General features: G+C 42.3%; 1 protein-coding gene across 3 annotated transcripts; it reads right to left on the bottom strand.

The window, feature by feature from the left end:
• Window positions 1–5,727: 5,727 nt before the first annotated feature.
• Window positions 5,728–18,248, bottom strand: ercc6l2 (excision repair cross-complementation group 6-like 2). Of its 3 annotated transcripts, none has more exons than XM_029511527.1 (20): window positions 18,029–18,248; window positions 17,056–17,480; window positions 16,845–16,961; window positions 16,491–16,684; window positions 16,284–16,377; window positions 15,985–16,037; window positions 15,609–15,816; window positions 15,354–15,494; window positions 14,920–15,036; window positions 14,665–14,784; window positions 14,513–14,584; window positions 13,728–13,873; window positions 13,417–13,512; window positions 13,111–13,210; window positions 12,552–12,704; window positions 12,330–12,413; window positions 9,952–10,981; window positions 9,714–9,868; window positions 9,304–9,446; window positions 5,728–8,066 (listed from the first exon to the last, which is right to left on the bottom strand). In XM_029511527.1, exons 1-20 carry the CDS (start codon window positions 18,054–18,056, stop codon window positions 6,854–6,856), a joined length of 4,689 nt encoding a protein of 1,562 aa, XP_029367387.1. In that variant the 5' UTR covers window positions 18,057–18,248; the 3' UTR covers window positions 5,728–6,853. The 3 variants fall into 3 exon arrangements, 2 of the variants coding, with proteins under 2 accessions (XP_029367387.1, XP_029367386.1); XM_029511526.1 differs by having other exon boundaries at window positions 5,729–8,066; window positions 15,970–16,037; XR_003841121.1 differs by lacking the exons at window positions 5,728–8,066; window positions 9,304–9,446; window positions 9,714–9,868 and adding an exon at window positions 11,774–12,249 and having other exon boundaries at window positions 10,849–10,981; window positions 15,970–16,037.
• Window positions 18,249–18,488: the final 240 nt, after the last annotated feature.

The raw sequence follows: 18,488 nt of genomic DNA, 5'->3' as shown, positions 1-18,488 counted from the left end.
CATCCGCTCACTGTCACAGCATCCACTGTAAGCAGAACAAGGACTGATGAGGTATCTTAAAATTCAAAGTTCAACAGATCCTCAACATGTTGGCCAAATTGTTTTCTTCACTTGTTGCTATGTGTAAATTAATGTAATCTCCCTACAGGGGATTTCCAGGAGGAGTGTCTCTGCTGCACCTACCTCAAAGCCACAGTCTGTGTGTGTGTGTCACTTGGAGCTGAAATCAAAAGTTGTTTACCTCAAGAGCTGGGACTTTCCTCACGTCTGCAATTTAATGGGGCTAACACTTTATGAACCCTTTTCACCCACCCAAGTCTTCTGAACAGCAAATGAGTTCATCAGCGTTGACATGTCAATATTTTCTAGTTGGTTATTAGTGATCAGGATAGTTCTCTCCCTTTAAAAACCATCAGTGTGAGAGTCTCTCATCTGCATTTGCAGAATAATGGTTTTACCATGAGTGGGATCATATTTTAGCACAAATATTAAGCGAAAGTTGCTTTAACATGTCTAACGCCTCTAGCAGATGAGAGATTCATTACAAAGGTGGTGGTGGTGGTGGTGGGGGGGGGGAGTCAATGGAAAGTCACTGTTTTGATTTCGGTGGACGGCCATTGCTGACGTGGGTGGTCAGGGCTCCAAGGACGATCTCCTCACGCAGATCGTGTGTGTGTGTGTGAGCAGAGGGGAGAGAAAAAGGAGAGAGGTGCTGCCTTTGAGGATGCTCCCTGTGTGATTCCTCTCTCCTTCCCTGGACACTACTTGCTTGTTGTTTCAGTAAACAGAAGAGCCCAGAGATGATCCAAGACAAGCACACGGCCACTGCAGCCCACCCAGGAGCCAAGGTCAGGACCAATAACCTGCACACACACACACCAAACCAACCTCACAAATAATTTTTCCAGGTTTAACCAGGAACATTAGTTTGGGACTGGAGCTCATTCATCGGACGAAAAAAAAAAAAAAAGAAAGCTTGAAGAAATTGTTGAAGCGATAGCCATTTTTCCCAAACACTGGAAATTGGTGAACTGCCAATAAAAATATTTGAACGAATTATTGGAAAGATATTAAAACCCCAATAACCGATTACATACACTACACATTTTTGACTCCACATTTCCTTCAGTGGCTTTCTACTCAGAGCGTTTTCCATCTCCTGAATGTGCTGCGCTTGTCAGTGTGACACCCCAGCATAAATATTTGAATATTTACATTAGCTGAAATATTTTTGTAACATAATTACCGCCTTGTCTCTCAAACTTTGTTGCTGCACACAGAGATTTGTTCTCACAGCGGAGTTCTGGGGGTAATTATTTTTCAGAGGAATAATAATACCTACCACTTCTCTCCTATCCAGGATGGAGGTCTTTGAAACTCAAGAAGATAATTCCAACCCTTCATCTTCTCCTAAAGAGCGGGCTGTCAGGATCACGCTGCACTGTCAGCGAGGGAAAGCAAACACAATGAAGCAAGAGGGACAGAGGTGGAGAGGATAAAAGAGGATGGAAGGTAGGGAAGGAAAAAAAATGGAAGGGTTTTCAGAAAAACAGCGATGGATTAAAAAATGGAAAAGAAAAGGCCAGTGACTTCTCTGATGGCCCAGCACTCACATATGGCCAAGCTTTGCTTGTATAGCCTCACTTCAAGGCGAAGGGCCCTGCAAACATAAACAGTGGAGAAGCTGCAGCTGGAGTGGGGAGGCAGCCGCTTGCTTACTGAGACTTCTCTACACTAAACAATGGATCAAGTGACGCACAGACCTTTGGCAGCGCAACAGAGACCCAGAAAAGCCTTTCTTCCTAACGTTTATATCTCTGCTCTCTCAATATTTACCCCATGTGAAAACAGACAATTTTCCATTCCTTTTGTCCAGAAAGGAGACAAAGAGTAGACCCCCACCCCCACAAGCAACGCCCCCACTCCATCTGTGTGTGTGTGTGTGTGTGTGTGTGTGTGTCACCTTCAAGACAGGACAAGGTCGGAGAGGACAAATGTCTTAGGTGCAAAATTTCGAAGACAGAAAGTGGGAGAGTTTCGTCACTCACTCAGTACAGGTGCAGATTGTTGAGCTCAGTTTTGCACAGCCTCTCCTCCAGTGCAATTAATTGATATTCACACACACCTATTCCCAGAGGCAAACAAAATGGGGATTAGTGTCTTACTGGGTGCAACACTGCAGAAGGAACTCAGTGGTACAACCGCGTGTGTGTGTGTGTGTGTGTGTGTATGTGTGCGCATCTGTGTTATATCTCTTTTATGACGGGGCACAATGAGGAGCGGAAGGGCCCAGGAGCCAGTGAATTAACCCAAATTACAGCTAACGGTTGCCTAGGTAACTGGTTAGGAATGAGTGGCAAATAGTGTGTAATTTCCTAATGAATGGTGGGGGGGGTTCTTCTTTTTTTTTTACATTGAGCTACCTCCCCGCCTGTTACCGTAACAACAGGAGGACTCAGTACCCCCTAACTTAGCTGCTTGCTTGCTGAGTCACCGAATGTTTTTTTTTATGGGCCCAAAACAAAAAATATTTCTCCTGTTCCTCCACAAACACACTATGATGGCCAGTTAAACAGCTTAACAATAGTTACCTGATGTGATTCTTTAACCGTGAAGGACCAGATAAGTAACTTTCTATGACAGTATTTTATCCGGAGCAACATGATTGCACACCAACAGTTTTCTGCCTAAATGTGTTTGCGTTTTTCTCTCTGTTCGTCTCACTGATTTGAAATTTGTGAAATAAAGGCCTCCAAAGAAGGTGATGGTCCTAAGGAAGCACGTGGAAGCAAATTATCTAGTGGTCTATAAAATCTATTTTATTTTTTGCAAAATTCCTTTTTCCATATTTATCTTTTTTCCCCCCAGTTTTTAATTTTAGAGAATTCAGTTTTTATGTTTCACGCAAATTTAACACAGAGACAGTGTTTTAAGTAATGAAATATAGTCTCTGTGGAGGGGTCCAGTCTGGTCGAGCCCACCACAGACCACTGGTCTCATCTGTAGTCTGTGGTGGGGTCTGCTCTCTGGTCTAATCTGGTCTAGTCTCTGGGGGTCCTCTCTAGTCTTTTTCTTGCTGTGGCCATCACTCGTCACCAATAAACTGAGACATGTTCAGGTGTCCACAGCAGGAATCGAACCGCCACCATTCTTGTTGCGTGCCACCGTGCTGGTCACGTTACCACATACTTGCAGCAAAACAACTGATGAGTGACAGGACAGGGGTACTTCAGTGGACCAATGGTATTTCAGATGATGTGGCCCCGCCCCTAGAGCCGCCATTGAATCTGCGAAGACCTCAGAACAGGGAAAGCGTGTTGTGGAAGTAGAACAATCATCAGCACAAGCAGGGCCCTATATAATCTGCTTTATTTTTCCCCAATCCCATATCCGTTTTTTTTTTTTTTTTTTTTTTTTTTAGAATTCTGTTTTTTAGCATTTTATGCAAATTTTACCCCAAGACAGCGTTTTGAGGAATTAAAAATGCAGACAATTTCTTTAATACTTCCACACATTTAAGCAAAAGCATTACAGTAAAACAATGAAACATACGGACTCCCTTCCCCACTTCTATGCTGGAAAAACGCTGAATGGTTTACCTTCAAGATGATTTATCCCCTCCAGCCTCCATCACACCTGACCACCGTCTTCTTGAGTTTTGGCGGACAACGAAGCGCATGCGTTCGGTATGCGCATCACAAGGCGCATGCGCGGATTCAAAGCACGCCACCACTAGAACTTGGTGTTTCTACGTTCATGTGCAATGACTATGAAACCTTTCATTGTTATGTGAAAATAAATAGTAAAACCTACTCTTATTGCATATATAATAATAACATATATAGTTTTACTTGAATAATTCCAGTTCTCACTGATACTGACAAATAGAAAGTAAATATTGTGACAGTTAACCTAATAAATATTACTACACCACAAAATCATTTTTTGGAAAGGTGGCCTCACACACTTCTGTGCAAAAGTCAAGACTTGGCAATGTGGATGCTTTTCTTGTTTTGTGGTCATCTAGCTGCTGTGAGTTAAGGAGGACACACTGTCCAGATAAAGGACTGCCCAACAATGATTAAGTGAAGAATTAAAAAATGCTGCTCAGAGGGAGTATTATAACTCGGTTTTCTTTGTAAATACCACAACAACTATCCACCCCCAGCAAGACACCCAAAGCAGCAGTAGAGAAAACCCACAAATGGCCCCTTTGAAGTCACAGTGGAAGAGAATTTAATTGAATTGAATCAAATGTCTGAGGAATAGGGAATATGTGCACGCTGTGCAGGGTATGAGTACATGAGGGGTTTAAATCAAACCTCATATGTGATTGGATCACTCAATAGTGAGAGTAGCTTGGCAAATACAGTGCAATAAGGAACTTTAGCCTCCAACCACACCTCACTTGAGTGGGCAGACAACAGGGAAATGAATGAATTAAATATCAACTCTGGTCTTTTGAAAATATAAGCCAAGTTTTGTATGAGACATATTGCCCTGATCCATTGTATCACTCTGCAGCTTATGCCACAGCTCAGCATAGTTGCACAATATCAGATGAGCGTGGATGGATAGTCCAGGAAAATCTCAAAATGATACACGCATACATACAACCCAAATATTGTAATAAGAGCAAAACAGTCATTTGGGCATAAAACAGTGTTTGTTTTGTGGTTATACACAAAGAGATAACTGAACGATTAGCGCAGATGAAAGATTGGGGTAAAAGGATCACAGCGTCAATATCTCACACAAGCCCATTACAACCAACCTGCAATGTCACAAAGACGGTCGATTGTTTTTCTCTTTTCTGATTTTGCTCCTGACACTGAATGTTATAGATATGGACCTTATTGCTACGTTTAAAGAATGTGCTCTTTAATGATGAATGCATTTCCACTAATCTCTGACAGTTTGCAGACCTTCCCCAACACATTGCGGAGCGAGTGTGTGGAAACCTGAGCTTGGAGGTCAGCACGGGTCAACACCCATTCACAGCTTTTTACAAATCAAATCAAACTCAGAGTCACAGTCTGACTTCTGCAAATAAACCTGCAGGAACGGGGCCTTTTCAGCTGCCTCTCAGTTTTACTGCCTGTGTGGCTTTATTACAGGTTGTAGCTGCAGGAAATATAAACAGATGCATCACCCTGCCACTGACACATAAAGAAAAGACACCTAATGGGAGAACTTTGGTGACATTTATCATCATCTCATTCTACGCGTAGGAAACAACACCACATGGCATGTGATAAAACTAAATACAGAGATATCGTCATCCTGAGTTGAGACACTGTCACTGATCATTCTTGGAGGCTGTCTCTCTCACTTCAGATGCTTGCTGGAATCCTGTGGTTAGCATTAAGGATAAGAGAGCTTTGTTTGCCACTGAGCCATGTTAGTTGGCCTCCATTAGCCTCCAACCACTGTCAGTCATATGGCAAGTCTTTATATTGCCAGTTAAGCCTCTCTGCTATCTCACTTGAACCCGACTACAACTACAGAACGGCAGATATGGATCTGCAAAGCTCGCTTGTGGGTGAAAGAAAGAGAAAAGCAGAGAGGGAAGGGTTTGGAATAGGAGAAAGGATTTGTTATTCTGCTCCGCCTGCAATTTGAACAGGTGTGACATGTGTGGCCTCCATATGTATGTGTGGGTGGGTGCGTGGGGAGACACACAGGATCTACCACTCAAAAGGTTTAAACGCACACGCATACTATTTACCAAGCTGTGTGATCTGCTGAAGTGCACGTAGTTCTTGCTCTTGTTTATTGATAGCTATCAGCACTTTCTCATTGCTGTGAAAGAAAGCAGACCAATTCCAGAGTGCCCCTCTCTTTTATTTATTTCAGCGCAGCAGTTGAAAGAGGTCAAACACATCTGTGGCTTTCAGCAGACAAATGCACTCACAGGCCAAAATGATCATTTTCAGAGAGCTTATTAAAGTATAAATTCGATATCTCAGTATGAATATCTATAAGGTTTGATGATGGTGTGAAAGCACGGGTGGGTATATTGCTCACCACCATGCTCCCTCAACTCCACCAGCTTCGATTGCTTATTGTTATTTCACGAATAGCACAGCAGCTCCCACTCTGAGGGGCGTTCACTTTGCAACTGAGCAGAGCCACAGACTATCAGATTACTGCGCGGAGGACCCACATCATCGACACAATATGCACACTCTCAAGGGTTAGTGGGAGGCAGCGAGGGGTTCAGAGTGATGGAGACTTAACAGCAATTAAGGAGTTTTTAAGTGATATCACCGGCGGGCCACCAACGTTTGTGGGGTGGCAGTCACAGTATCAGATAACCATAATGGCTCAGAGCTACAGCGGGCCGATTCTGGCATATCATCCACTTAACATCATGCCAGGCGCAGCAACAGATTGAACAAAGACATTGAACTTGATGTTTTTATAGAGCGTTGCAGCTGAAATAAACAGCTGATGGAGAGACAATAAACCTAAATAAATCTGATGTTGGGTTTAAGTGAATGTGGCAACAAGCATGGTTCCAGCTTCTGAAATGTTCTTTTTCCTTTTACTTTATAAAAATCCAAATATTTTGGGGTCTTGAACTGTTGATCAGAAGCAAAGCAGTTCATAAATAACTCATTAAAATAATCCATACTTGCAGAACTATACTATCAAATTTCATTTTTTTCATGCGTTTTATGTGAAAAACGTAGCAATAAGGAAAATGTTTGGTTAAAAAAAAAATGCCATAAATATATACAGATGCGCAGAGATAACATTCTGTCTAATCCAGCAACTTTCAAATAGGAAAATTAAAAAATACATCATAAAACAATGTAAAAGTTCTAAAATAATAGCAGTCTCTTCTGTATTATTTCCTCCATAGGAACTTCTCATTAGCTTTCCAGAGATTCTTTGTGTCCTCTCTGGATCTATTTCTAGCTGAAAGGTTGGTGTTCACACAAACTCGCTGCACTTCTGCCGGGTCTGTTAATCTGTTGATACGCTCCTCATTACCTTCATTCAGGATGTCCCAGAAGTCTTTGCAACCACCCTTTGATGGTTGCACTTGTGTGTTGACCTGGAGTGTAGATGGTGTGTGTGAGCTTAGACCGGACAGAGAACCCAGCAGGCCTTCTGGGGTGGAGTCAGTATAGGGGGTGATTTCAGATGAAGGTGTGGTTGGACCTGTGTTTGCCGACACTGAAATCGGAGGTGTTTTTGGGGTGCTCCTCTGTTGTACCCTCTTGGGTTTAGGTTTGAACAAATCGTCAAGGATTGAGGTGTCTCCTATCAGATCTTTGAGGAAGGAGCGATTACTTGAGGTAGAAGGAGTCTGTTGAGGAGCAGGAGGGGTCTGACAAGATTCTCCATTCCCATTAAAGGTGTGTTTTGTCCTGGAAGCTGATTTCTGCTCTCGCTCCCTTCCCTGTGCTGTGGGTTTAGATAACATGGCGGATCTGCCATGGCTGAGGTCAGGGGAAGAAAGGGTCTCTCTGTCTGCGCGGCTAAGGCAGGCAGCAGTCTTCCTCGACCCAAGACCACCAGCAGCACTGCAGCCAGCTCCAGGCGTAGAAACACTATCCCTCTTTGTCCTCCTGTGCCCTCTGGCAGTGCGGAGCGTCTCCTCCTGCTCCTCTGAGTCAGTGCATGGACCATCACTTACAGGTTCTCCAACATTCTTTTGTGAGATCTTTTGCTTTTTCTGGGGCTCTCGAACATCATTTAGTGGGTTTTCAGGACTTGTTGGGGGTTCTGGAACATCATTTTGTAGATTCTTCAGACTGCAATTCGGTTTCTTTGCGGCTTTTGGCACATCCTTTTGTGGAGTTCCAGTCTGTGTGTGAGACTTTGTGGCAGCTTTAACGGTGGATCTCGAGGAGGTAGCAGCTAAAGTGATCTGCCTTGAATCAGACTGTGGGAAGTTCTTTGTGACTGCGTTAGCCAGGCCAGGGTGGTTCAGTGACGTGTAATACTGTCGCAGCCAGGCGAGTCTCTGGGTTGAGCTGCTTTTCAGAATCTCAGTGACAAACTGATGAACTGAGCGAAATTGGAATTTTTCTGCCATTTCCTCCAGTTGCTGTCTACACACAAACACACAAAGACAAATGACATTTTTTTTTTTTTTTTTTTAATAACTCGTGTGTTCTGCTAATGTAATGTGAATTAACATCCTATTCACAGATGTACAGTTAGCCTGTGACTGGACCTTGCCACATTTTGTGCCTGTGTAAGGTAATTTAAATAACATGTATAAGGTATTTAAAAAGCCAGGAGAGCCCATATTATTAATCAGATGTCCTGTGAGTTCATCAGGCACAACGTATGAATAGCTCTCCACATATTCATTCCCATATCCAGACAGACATGCAGTATGAGGTGTTTTTCCTGAGCTCCAAGGCAGTCATTAAGACTTTGGTCTAACCAGACTCAGGGACAGAAATACTTCAAAGTCACTGCTGGTACAGCATCATTATGATGGTGTTATTACCATTTGTGGCTTTCACTGGAAAAACAATAAATAAAAGTAATGGCAGTAAAAGAACGATGTGCATGTGGATTTACATCATTAAACAGCGAGGTTAATTGAGGGGATATCAATATAAGTAGTGTGTATTTTGACTTCCTGGTGAGCCTCTGGGCAGAGATACAGTGGTCCCCTTGGGGAGTAAGATTGGAGCCACAAAGGTGTCTGTGTGTCTGTGTATACGTGTTTGGAAAAGCAGGGGGTGGAGGTGATGCAGACAGAGGTGTGTGTTAGAGTACTGAGTGTCTGTACGCGAATGTAAATGCTTGTTAGGACGTGTGTGCGTGTGTGTGTGTGTGTGTGTGTGTGTGTGTGTGTGTGTGGGTTTGGAAGTCCTCGGGCGATCATTTTTGGTTAGTCTCAGGAGGTTCTGTGGTTGTAGAGGGGAAAACTGCTGCACTCTGTGGGTATGAACATAACTGAGTAATCTTCAGCACGATGCTGGGAAATAGGTGGAAGGAAAAGCTCAGAGGTGGTCTCTCTTGAAGCACACTCACATACACAATTTGTGAGGCCCAGGTGGGGGCGCTAAACACTATATCTGTGGTGAGTTTTGGCCTACTTCCCTATACTGCCAGGAATTCTTCCCTTCTTTCCTTCCCTCCCCACTAATCCACTTTTTACTACTCTTCTGCTTGCTAGCCATACATTTTCTTTCTTTTTTGTCAAAAGTTCTCCTACCTATGGCCATTTTCCTTTGATATACCTCCTTAAAAAAAAAAAATAAATAAATTATATATATATACACATTCCTCCTTTATGTTGTCTCTTTGTTGGTGAAACGTTTTCAGTACCTGCGTATAGCGTGGGGCGTCTCTCCGATGATGATGGTGCTGTGCCTGGTGCGGTGCACACTCTTGCTGGTGAAGCTGACTGGATGGGCCACACTGGGCCTCTCCACCCTGACGGTCTCGTCTGGGGGGCTTTCTGACAGACTCTGGCAAAGGCACAAAGGAGTGAGTTTCTTTTTAAACACTGAAGCAGTGGTTTGGGTCTGTTCTGCCAAAGCTTTATGCCATCTCAAACTCTTTTCAAATCAGCAAAACTCACGTAGCAAAAAAATTATGTATATATTTCCAATAAATTTTTACCTTTGGCAAACTGAACCTTTCACTTGCAAACACTGTTGAGGTAAAATTCTGGAATCTGTGGCAGATACAATCACAATATCATCTGCCTGAAGAATCAAAGAACTGGATGTTACCTCCTGGGTGCCTAAAAGGTGATTGGCTGGCAGCTGAGAGTACATCTTGCGTTCAAACACATCCCTCATGGCAGCTATACTGATCAGATCCTCAGCTTTACTTCCACCCACCACACGGTGGTTTGAGTGGACAGACACCACTTCCTGAACGCCTCCTATAAACAGAAGTATACATCATTCATGGTGAAACTGAATTCATTACATTTGATGGTTATGAGTACAAAGTATAAAATCTGACCTAGTAAACTATCTATTGATCCTTCCTTTCCTTGCTGCTTGTTTCCTTTGGGTGTTGGAGATGTTTCACTTTTCAGATTTGTAAATATAACTGCTTTCGGCGTCCCTCCGTCTCTTTTCTGTCTCTCTGTCCTGTCTTTTGTTGCCACTCTTTCTCCATCTTTTGGCATGTCATGTCTAGATTGTTGGGTCTGTAAAGATGTAAGGTGACTTCCTGAAGATCTTGCTTTCTTAACAGGAGCGCATTCATCCTCTGAAGATGTGTACGCCTCAATGGCTTCAGTATATTTAGCCCTGGCCTTGTCCCTAACACTAAGACTTTGCCTCTTTCTGTTAGAATCAAGAGTTCCTCTCTCTCTGTCTTTTCCTGTACTGGGTGGATGTAATGTGCCCTTCTTCAGCACACTTTTGCTTTCTTCTAGGTCAAAATCCTCAGATTCATCAGAGTAACCCTCAAAGCAGTGTATTGTTGGAGCTGCAGTTTTAAACTTGTTGGACTTTTTGTCTCTTGAGAACTTATCAGTCCTCTCTTTTGACTGAAAAGCCCCCCCTTGTCTGCCCCCACTTCCATTCCTTTGGCCCTCTCTGTCTGAAGCACTGCAGACGTCCAAAGCTTTTGTTCCCAATTTTGGGAGACACACTGCTTCAGTCACTTCGCTGGAGCTCTTGTTGATGTCTCCAGTGGAGGTACACTCAGTCTTTCTTAATTTCCCATGATCCTCAGCATCTGTGTCAAAGTGGCTTTCTCCTGTATTCGGACTATCATCCTCTTCTCCTGACACTGCTGTCTCTTTGACCCTTTCAAGGAATGTGGAGAAACCGTGCTGAAGGAGACTCATCTGGCCAGGACCATTCCCTGCCGTGATGTCATTCACCTTCGCCTTCCTCTTCAACTTATGCTCATCTTCATCCCCTTCACTCCCACTGCTGAAGTCTAGTACACCTTTGCAGACGTTTGAAGGATTCCTTGTCTCTTTGATAGGTTCATCATTTGGTGAAAGACCAGCTGTGGGTGCAGAGTGTCCAGGTTCCTTCAATAAAACAGTCAAAACAAACAGCATTAGAACAGTAGTGACAGACTTACATACAAAATACAACACAGTACAACACAGTGCAGTGTGGGCTGTATGCAATTACACCAAAAGGCTGCACATTCTTCACTTCCCTTGTTCATGCCATCTTTTTAGCGGCCAGCCCATAAGACATTTCATTGTGTAATATAAAACAGATGTTTGCAACAATAAATCATAATAAACATCAGCGTGACACATGCCCTCCATCATGATGTAATATGAAGAAAACATAGGGGTCATAACATTTCCTGGAGTTCCATAAATGGGCTTTTATGGATGCAGCCACCAACAGCGATTCTAATTTCACTAAATTTGCCAAGTAGATACCATCCCCCGCACCCCCAGCTGTTTCGCATTGCATCAGCAAGAACGTGAGAAGCAGACAAAGAGAATCTCATCCTCTAATTTTCATACAAACGTATATAAGAAGTACAAAACATTTTGCTTCTAGCCAAAGTCTTATGATGGGCCTCTACCAAAAATCTACTTCACTGACATTTTTCTAAACTGTTTAATATAAACGTGCTTGGAAGGCAGTAAAAACTGTCACACTTAAGAGAGAAGAGGTACTGCGATCTGGTTCAGTTCACTTTGTTACAATGGAACACAAAACTGTCCCAAAAAAATAATAATAAAAATCTGGTTATAACTAACGAAGGCTCAGTATTTTGGACTTGCTGCTGAGGAGCTAGTTATGGCAAGACACAAAAATGAAACATGAAATTACTGCAACTATTTACAAGTGCATACCATGAAGGAGACGTCTGACATTTCCATTGATCATTTTCTTCAGTTTTCCACCTCGTCAAACAATTGTAACTTCCTGAAAGCAAGCTGACCACAGCTGCTGTGAGGAGACTGCACATTTTTACAGGCATCTTAACAGCTTAATGTGTGGCAACTAATATCTGTTGGGCTATAACAGATATTGGAGGCAGTGGGGGTCCTAGTGGTGGGTGGTGGGAGTATAGGTGGCCATTAATTCTTAAGAAAAAGTCAAACTGGTATAATTACTCCTGTTTCCACATAATGAGAGCCGTTATTTCTCCTAAATGGGGCATATTTCATTTTGGAATAAACCCCTTACAGGGAATAACATGAAGAATCATAGGAAAGGTTAAATGAGAGTTAGATGAGATATTGTGGGTTGGTTGACTGACAGGCAGGAAGGTCCTTGTTTGAGGTGTCCCCTGTTTCACATGGGAAAGGGAGGATGAGTGGGCAGCCTGGGAAAGAAGAAGGAGTGAGGGATGGGAATGACATGTGCCCTATGTTCCGGGTCTCTGAGAACATCAGAGTTACTCACGCTAACTCCTTTCCTGTTCTCCTCCTTCTCTTCATCTGTGTGGGTGCTGCTTGTCATTACACCAGCCTCCATTCGTCCTTCTCGCTGAAAAACACACACAGACATTACTTTTTCTTTTACAAAATCAATTCAGTGCTGTCAAAAATCATCAACAGAAGACCAGACTCCTCATCTCACAGAGAACTGAGTCAGTGGGCGTAAAAGGCGTGTGAGCTATTCCACCTCAACTATCTTGCGGGTGAGACAAGTTCCTTGGGTCTGCAGATGGAAGAGGTTTTTGATCCCGAATAGCTCCCCCTTATGGACACTGTGCCCCTGCACTGCCTCAAAGTAGCGCCGGGAGCACTCTTTACCAAAAACCGAGCACTGCAATTGCTGAAAAACAGAGGCAGAGGACATGTATGGACATGATGTTTTGGAAATATCAAAATAAGAGACCAACTGTCAATTGGAAAATGAAACTATCTTGCCCACATTTATTATTATTGATAGCATGTGGAATCGGCCCTTGGTGTGAAGACATTAAAATCTGCTGATCAGTGTCTACATGTAGTAGATATTAGAAAAATATCAAAGATTTTTCACACTTGTGTAGTTTTCTGTTATTATTGCATGTGATTTGTGCATCTTAATCGACACTCCTCAGGTCATAAGCCCCCTCATTTGTTATCCATAGACAGACTTAAGCTCATCTGTATGTTCATCTGTTATGGCATATGTATTTGCAGTATGTGCAGCATATAAAGTTCAGTCATCCACAAGAGTAAATCATGTCTGCTACCTGTTTGTAAACTTGTCTGAGGTAGATAATCTCCTCAATGGTGCCCAATGAAATCAGCCGGAGAATAGTAACATCTCTGCATTGGCCAATTCGATAAGCCCTGAAGAGAGGGAAAGGCGCACACACACACGCGCGCACACACATACACAACGCATATAAACTGGTGCTACAAAGCATTTACGTTACATCAGTCAGCAAAAAATGTTGTAAAGTTCAACAAGGTACTGAGTTCCAGTTAAACATCTGTAATGCCGTATAAGTGTGTTTAAAATCATAAAGTTTGTCAAGAGAAGGCCCAGAGTTTACCTGTCAATAGCTTGGAGGTCGTTTGCTGGGTTCCAGGTGGGGTCAAACAGCACAACCACATTGGCCCCTACAAAGTTAAGACCAAGACCACCCGCCCTGTCAAAACAAAGGCTCAGTTATATTAGCAGTGCTAAAATAAACATTTATTGAAAAACACATGCTGAGACAGAAATAACGTTGACGGGTACATTATTAATATCCCTCCACTAATACGGCTTCAAGATATTTAATTTAGATTAAAAAAAAAAAAAAAAAAAACTATAAGGCTTAATGAACTACATCTCTTTTTATCTTTTAATCGTTCCACTAACATGGTTGAAACCAGGCAGAGGTTAATGTGAGAGGATCTGTTGAATTCTTTCACAATCTGGACTCTCTCTTTGGATTTGGTGGTTCCATCCAGTCGACGGTAGTCCAGCCCCTCTGCCATACAGTAGTGTTCCAGCACATCTAACAACTGCAAGGTAAAAAAACATGTGAATGGTTTCAAGCACACCAATCAATGTGAACAATGAATGTGATGAGAATGAGAATGTGCTCATCTTCACATCGCAGATAAAACAGATAGAACAAAAAAGTGATAAATATCTCCTGGATTGTATATTTAGAGATGTACTACAGGGATAAGGCTGAGCCTTGCTACTTATGGACTCCAATCCTTAAAAAAGCAAAACATAGACCATGAAAATATAACCTCCTAGTATTATCATGTTTCTCAAGTGCAACTATTTGACTCTGCAAAGTCTAATTATCTTTGAAACACTACTCACCCTCACACTTCTAAAAACTCAAGACTTACTTCTTAGTCTATGTCATGAGAAAAACCGTGTCTCTGCAAACCAAAGTGTTTATCAAAATGCCTCTGCTGTTGTATTTAATCAACACGAGTCAAACTGTTAAGTGTGCTCCAGCTCAGATATTAAATAAAATTCCCTTCTGGATGACATCACTGTGAGCAGCAAATCATTTTGGTCCTGGAACCGTTCTTGCCTTGGTGCTTATCCAACTTTCACATAAAATATCACATGTGCAAAGTCTAAAATGCAAGATTTTGTGATTTTAATACACACAAGGCGCACACATACACAGCTCTCACCTTGGTTGAGAGAGAGAAAAGAAGTACTTTATCTCGCTTTTGCAGATAATATTTGAGGAGCTTCTGCAAAACCTGAAAGAAAAACAAACATGTTACCTCACATTGAATGAGCGTGAATAATGGAGCAGGGAGCCTTCTTTGCTAAGCCGTACCTTCATTTTTCCACTGTACACTGGATCTGACAAAGCCTCAAATGCTTCATCTTTGCATCTTTGCACAAAGTCTGGAAACTTTTGGAATACCATCTGACATATGGCACTCAAATATTTTTCCTGAAGGAAACAAATTAGATGTGTTAGTGAACCAAATCTGGAAAATTGGAAACTTATGGAGTCTGGAGAATTTATCCAGAACATAACCCTAAAGAACCAGTACACTAAATTAGTCAGAGGATAAGATGTTTTTACCTGTTTCTTGCTAGTTCCTGCAGAAGACTGAAGTAGTGCTACATGGTTGGCAACTTTCCTTAATATGGCCAAGTAAGTAAAGTATAGCTCTTTTATCTGAACACCCTCAGAATTTCTCTGCCATAGAAAAAAAAAAACAATTCAGCATTTTTTTGAAAAGTACCTAATTTTTTTCCACCATATTTGTTTAGGTTTTATTCAAAACACATTTTTAACCTCTTAAGAGCTAAAACAAATTCACAGTAAGAGAACTCTATGAAAAGCGATACACTGTTTTTTTTGTTATTTAGATTTGATCTTTTAAAGTGAAAGAAATGAAATGAATTGAAAAGAAGCAACAACTCCCCTCAATCTTTATATGTAAAACCAGCTCAATCCCAAAAATCACAATCGCTATTTCACAGGGCACACAATCGAAAAGTATGTGAACTAACTTTATAGCAGCAGCGTCTGCGAGTTGATCCACTTTGACAGTCACATTTCTCTGAGGACCTCAGCAGTAACATTACATCCTCAGTGTCCAGCACTGTCTGATACACATTCTGCTGAAAGTCGGTCAAAGAGCAGTACACCACCTGGACCAAAACACACCACATCTCAATGATAGTGGACCATTGTTGATGGTGAACTGTGACTTTTCTGACCAAAGAGCATCAAATGATAGTCAGGCTTGACTTAACCAATCTTACCCGGTCGTCCTTCTTAGGTAGTTGTTCTTTGATGAGAGCTTTAGTCCTTCTGAGGAACCAGTGAGAAATTTTCCGCACCAGGGCTCTGACTGTCTTCCTCCCTGTAGCCAGGGCACGTTTTGTCGCACTGAATCTCTGCCCCTGCTCAATTGGCTCTGAAAATATGTTCTTGAAATGCCCTAAGCTGCCAAGACAACCAGGTACGGCCCTTGATGGAGGACAAAATACAAAGCATAAAATATAAGATGGGGTGTTTTCAGCAACATTGCAAATTACACTGGTTCAACTATAAGGAACAAAAAGACTTAAATTTGCATGTTAATAAGCAATTGTGTTGTAATATAAACAGCTCTTAAAATACCAGTCCATGACACACCACAGCTCCTCCAGGTTGTTCTGCAAGATGGTGCCAGTGAGACCAATTCTGATCTGATAAAAAAAAACAAGAAAGAAACAGCTAGCATAATTGGCATGCCCTGAATGGAAAGCTAAGCTTGAGTTGTTTTTGTTTTTTTTTTGCAGCTTATCATGCTGGTGGCAGAACTGTTGAATGTTTTAAAGTGCAGACAAAGGGACTGCTTAAGTGCACTTTACATTTCTTTAAGACAAACACCATCTGCTCTCTCATGATTACCAGTTACATGTTGAATTAATAGCACAAACATGTTTTCTGACCTTACATTTCAGCTCCTTCATGGCCTGAGTGATCTGAGAGCTTGGATTTTTTATCTTGTGGGCCTCATCCACAATCACAGCAGACCAGTCTGTGCTGTAGGGAGTACACAGGTATATTTTCATCCACAGAAATGCATACAGGTCCAAAAATGAATGTATGAATCCATTGTTGTTTCTGGTAATCATTGCTTGTGGGTTGGTTATTACTTGTTAAACTGATCCAGGCATAGGCGCAGAGTCTCAAATGTGGTGAGAGCGATTTCGGTGCGTCCCTTCTTAATGCGAGCCAGCTCCTCCTCTTTCCGCAGCCCGTGGACCACCACATACTGGAAATGACCCCATGTGTCCAGTTCATCTTTCCAGTTATAAAGCAATGATAGTGGGGCCACAATTAGGAAAACCTAGATCAGAGGACAGAAAAAAATGCTAATGAAAAATGAGCCTTTTTCATTTACATTTGATTAGGGGCTCCTAATATGTCAACAAACAGGATTTCTTTGCTTGCTTTCTTTGCTTTGCTTCAAAGCATTTCTGTATGTAGGTAGCATGTTTCAGACCCACTTTTTTGGGTGTAATTTGTTTGGAGGGGATCTGACTCTGCAGAAATTGAGGCCTGTTGTTCTTCACGTCCTCCCATGTGCCCGTTTTGTGCAACATGGCAGCAAGAAAACCAATGACCTAGGATAACAGCAAAGAGCACAACAAAAGTGAGAGAGTCATGTGAAGAGGAAATGAAGACTTATTAATAATTCTGAGTATTGCAGCTTTTTACCTGTACAGTTTTCCCAAGGCCCATGTCATCTCCCAGGATGCAGCCACTGGCACGGATATAGTTGCTGTAAATGAACCTGATACCTTCCCTCTGGTAATCCCGCAGGTACCTGTTGATGGTGTAAGGGACTTTGTCCTCATTGACATCACTCAGCCGTAACGGGACACACAGTCTCCTGTCTGGGATGCTGTTCGGAAACAATGGCTTCTCTTGGGTGAAGCAATTCAAGTCTGCTCTGACGAGTTTTGAGATGGGTACAGCTACCTCTTCTTCTTCCTCTTCATCATTATTGTGGTCAGTGAATATAACCCATGCTGTGGTTTCAGTACTATGAACCGTTGAGGTCAGTCTCTGAATTTTGGCTTCTTGTAGGATGCCATCTCTCGGATTTGGAGCCAAACAGCGGTCACCATCATGCCACGTTGCTGTGAAATAAAATGTACACAGTATTAATTTACTGGGTTCTAGTGCAGAATGTAATGATCAACTAACAATCATTACTGAATAATGACAACTTATTCTGTCGTTAAAATAAATTTGGAGAAACGCCATATATATATGTATATATTTTATAAGATGAAATCGATTTAAATCGAATTATAACAGGCAGAGAAATTTGAGGTATCCATTCCTTTTTTGATACACATTCAAACATACAGGCCACAATTGTGCAAGTGAACAATGCAAGAAAACAAACACAAACTCACTCACACACACACACACACACACACACACACACACACACACACACACACACACACACACACACACACACAAAGATTCAAACATGCCCTGGCTGTATTGTGGAGGTGGTGTAAGAAGTGACAGGAAGGAAGATACAAGACAGGAAGACCAATGCAAAGGTTACAGTGCAGTCACATCGACGCTGGTGGGTTGCAGGGATGTGGCCTGGCTTTGTGCATCTCACGGTTTGGAAAACAATCACCAGTGAGAGAAAAGGCGCCTCACAGACCTTTTCCAGCTGCAGAAGGTGAATCCATCGGGAGCCGTCCTGTCGTCTGTCTCTGCTCCCAGCTGCTGTAGCCTGTTAGCCAGGAAACGGCTCATGTGCTCAGGCTTTAAAAGCCCATCATCCTCAGAGTCGCCCACACGCTATCCTGGGTTTGTTTTCAGTTATCTGGTCTAAAAAGGCGCAGACAGAAACAGCAGCTCAGAGCTTCCTGCTCCACAGGAACGAGCTGTGTTTATCTACTTTGACACTTAGCGCAGCACTTTCGCGACATTTTGCCGAGCTAAAAATAATTACCCCCCCACACACACACCCAAATCAATTCAATTCAGTTTTGATAAACGTATTCATATTAAGTGAAGATTTTCCAGTTCTTTTTTTCCCTTGACAATTTTCACTTTTGGACTATTGCGTTGAAAGTGCTGCCTGAAATCTCAATTCCTTTTTATGTAGTGCAACGGCC

Source organism: Echeneis naucrates, chromosome 9, assembly GCF_900963305.1.
Source record: "Echeneis naucrates chromosome 9, fEcheNa1.1, whole genome shotgun sequence".
Lineage (NCBI taxonomy): Eukaryota > Metazoa > Chordata > Actinopteri > Carangiformes > Echeneidae > Echeneis > Echeneis naucrates.
This window is presented reverse-complemented; position numbering and strand designations above follow the sequence as displayed.

Excerpts from the sequence above, each read along its gene's own strand:
- ercc6l2 (XM_029511526.1), bottom strand. The coding sequence starts at position 18,056 with ATGGATTCACCTTCTGCAGCTGGAAAAG. Across the intron at positions 17,481-18,028 it reads ACCTTCTGCAGCTGGAAAAG|CAACGTGGCATGATGGTGAC; the intron begins GTCTGTGAGGCG and ends TTTATTTCACAG. Across the intron at positions 13,211-13,416 it reads GACCTCCAAGCTATTGACAG|GGCTTATCGAATTGGCCAAT; the intron begins GTAAACTCTGGG and ends CCCTCTCTTCAG.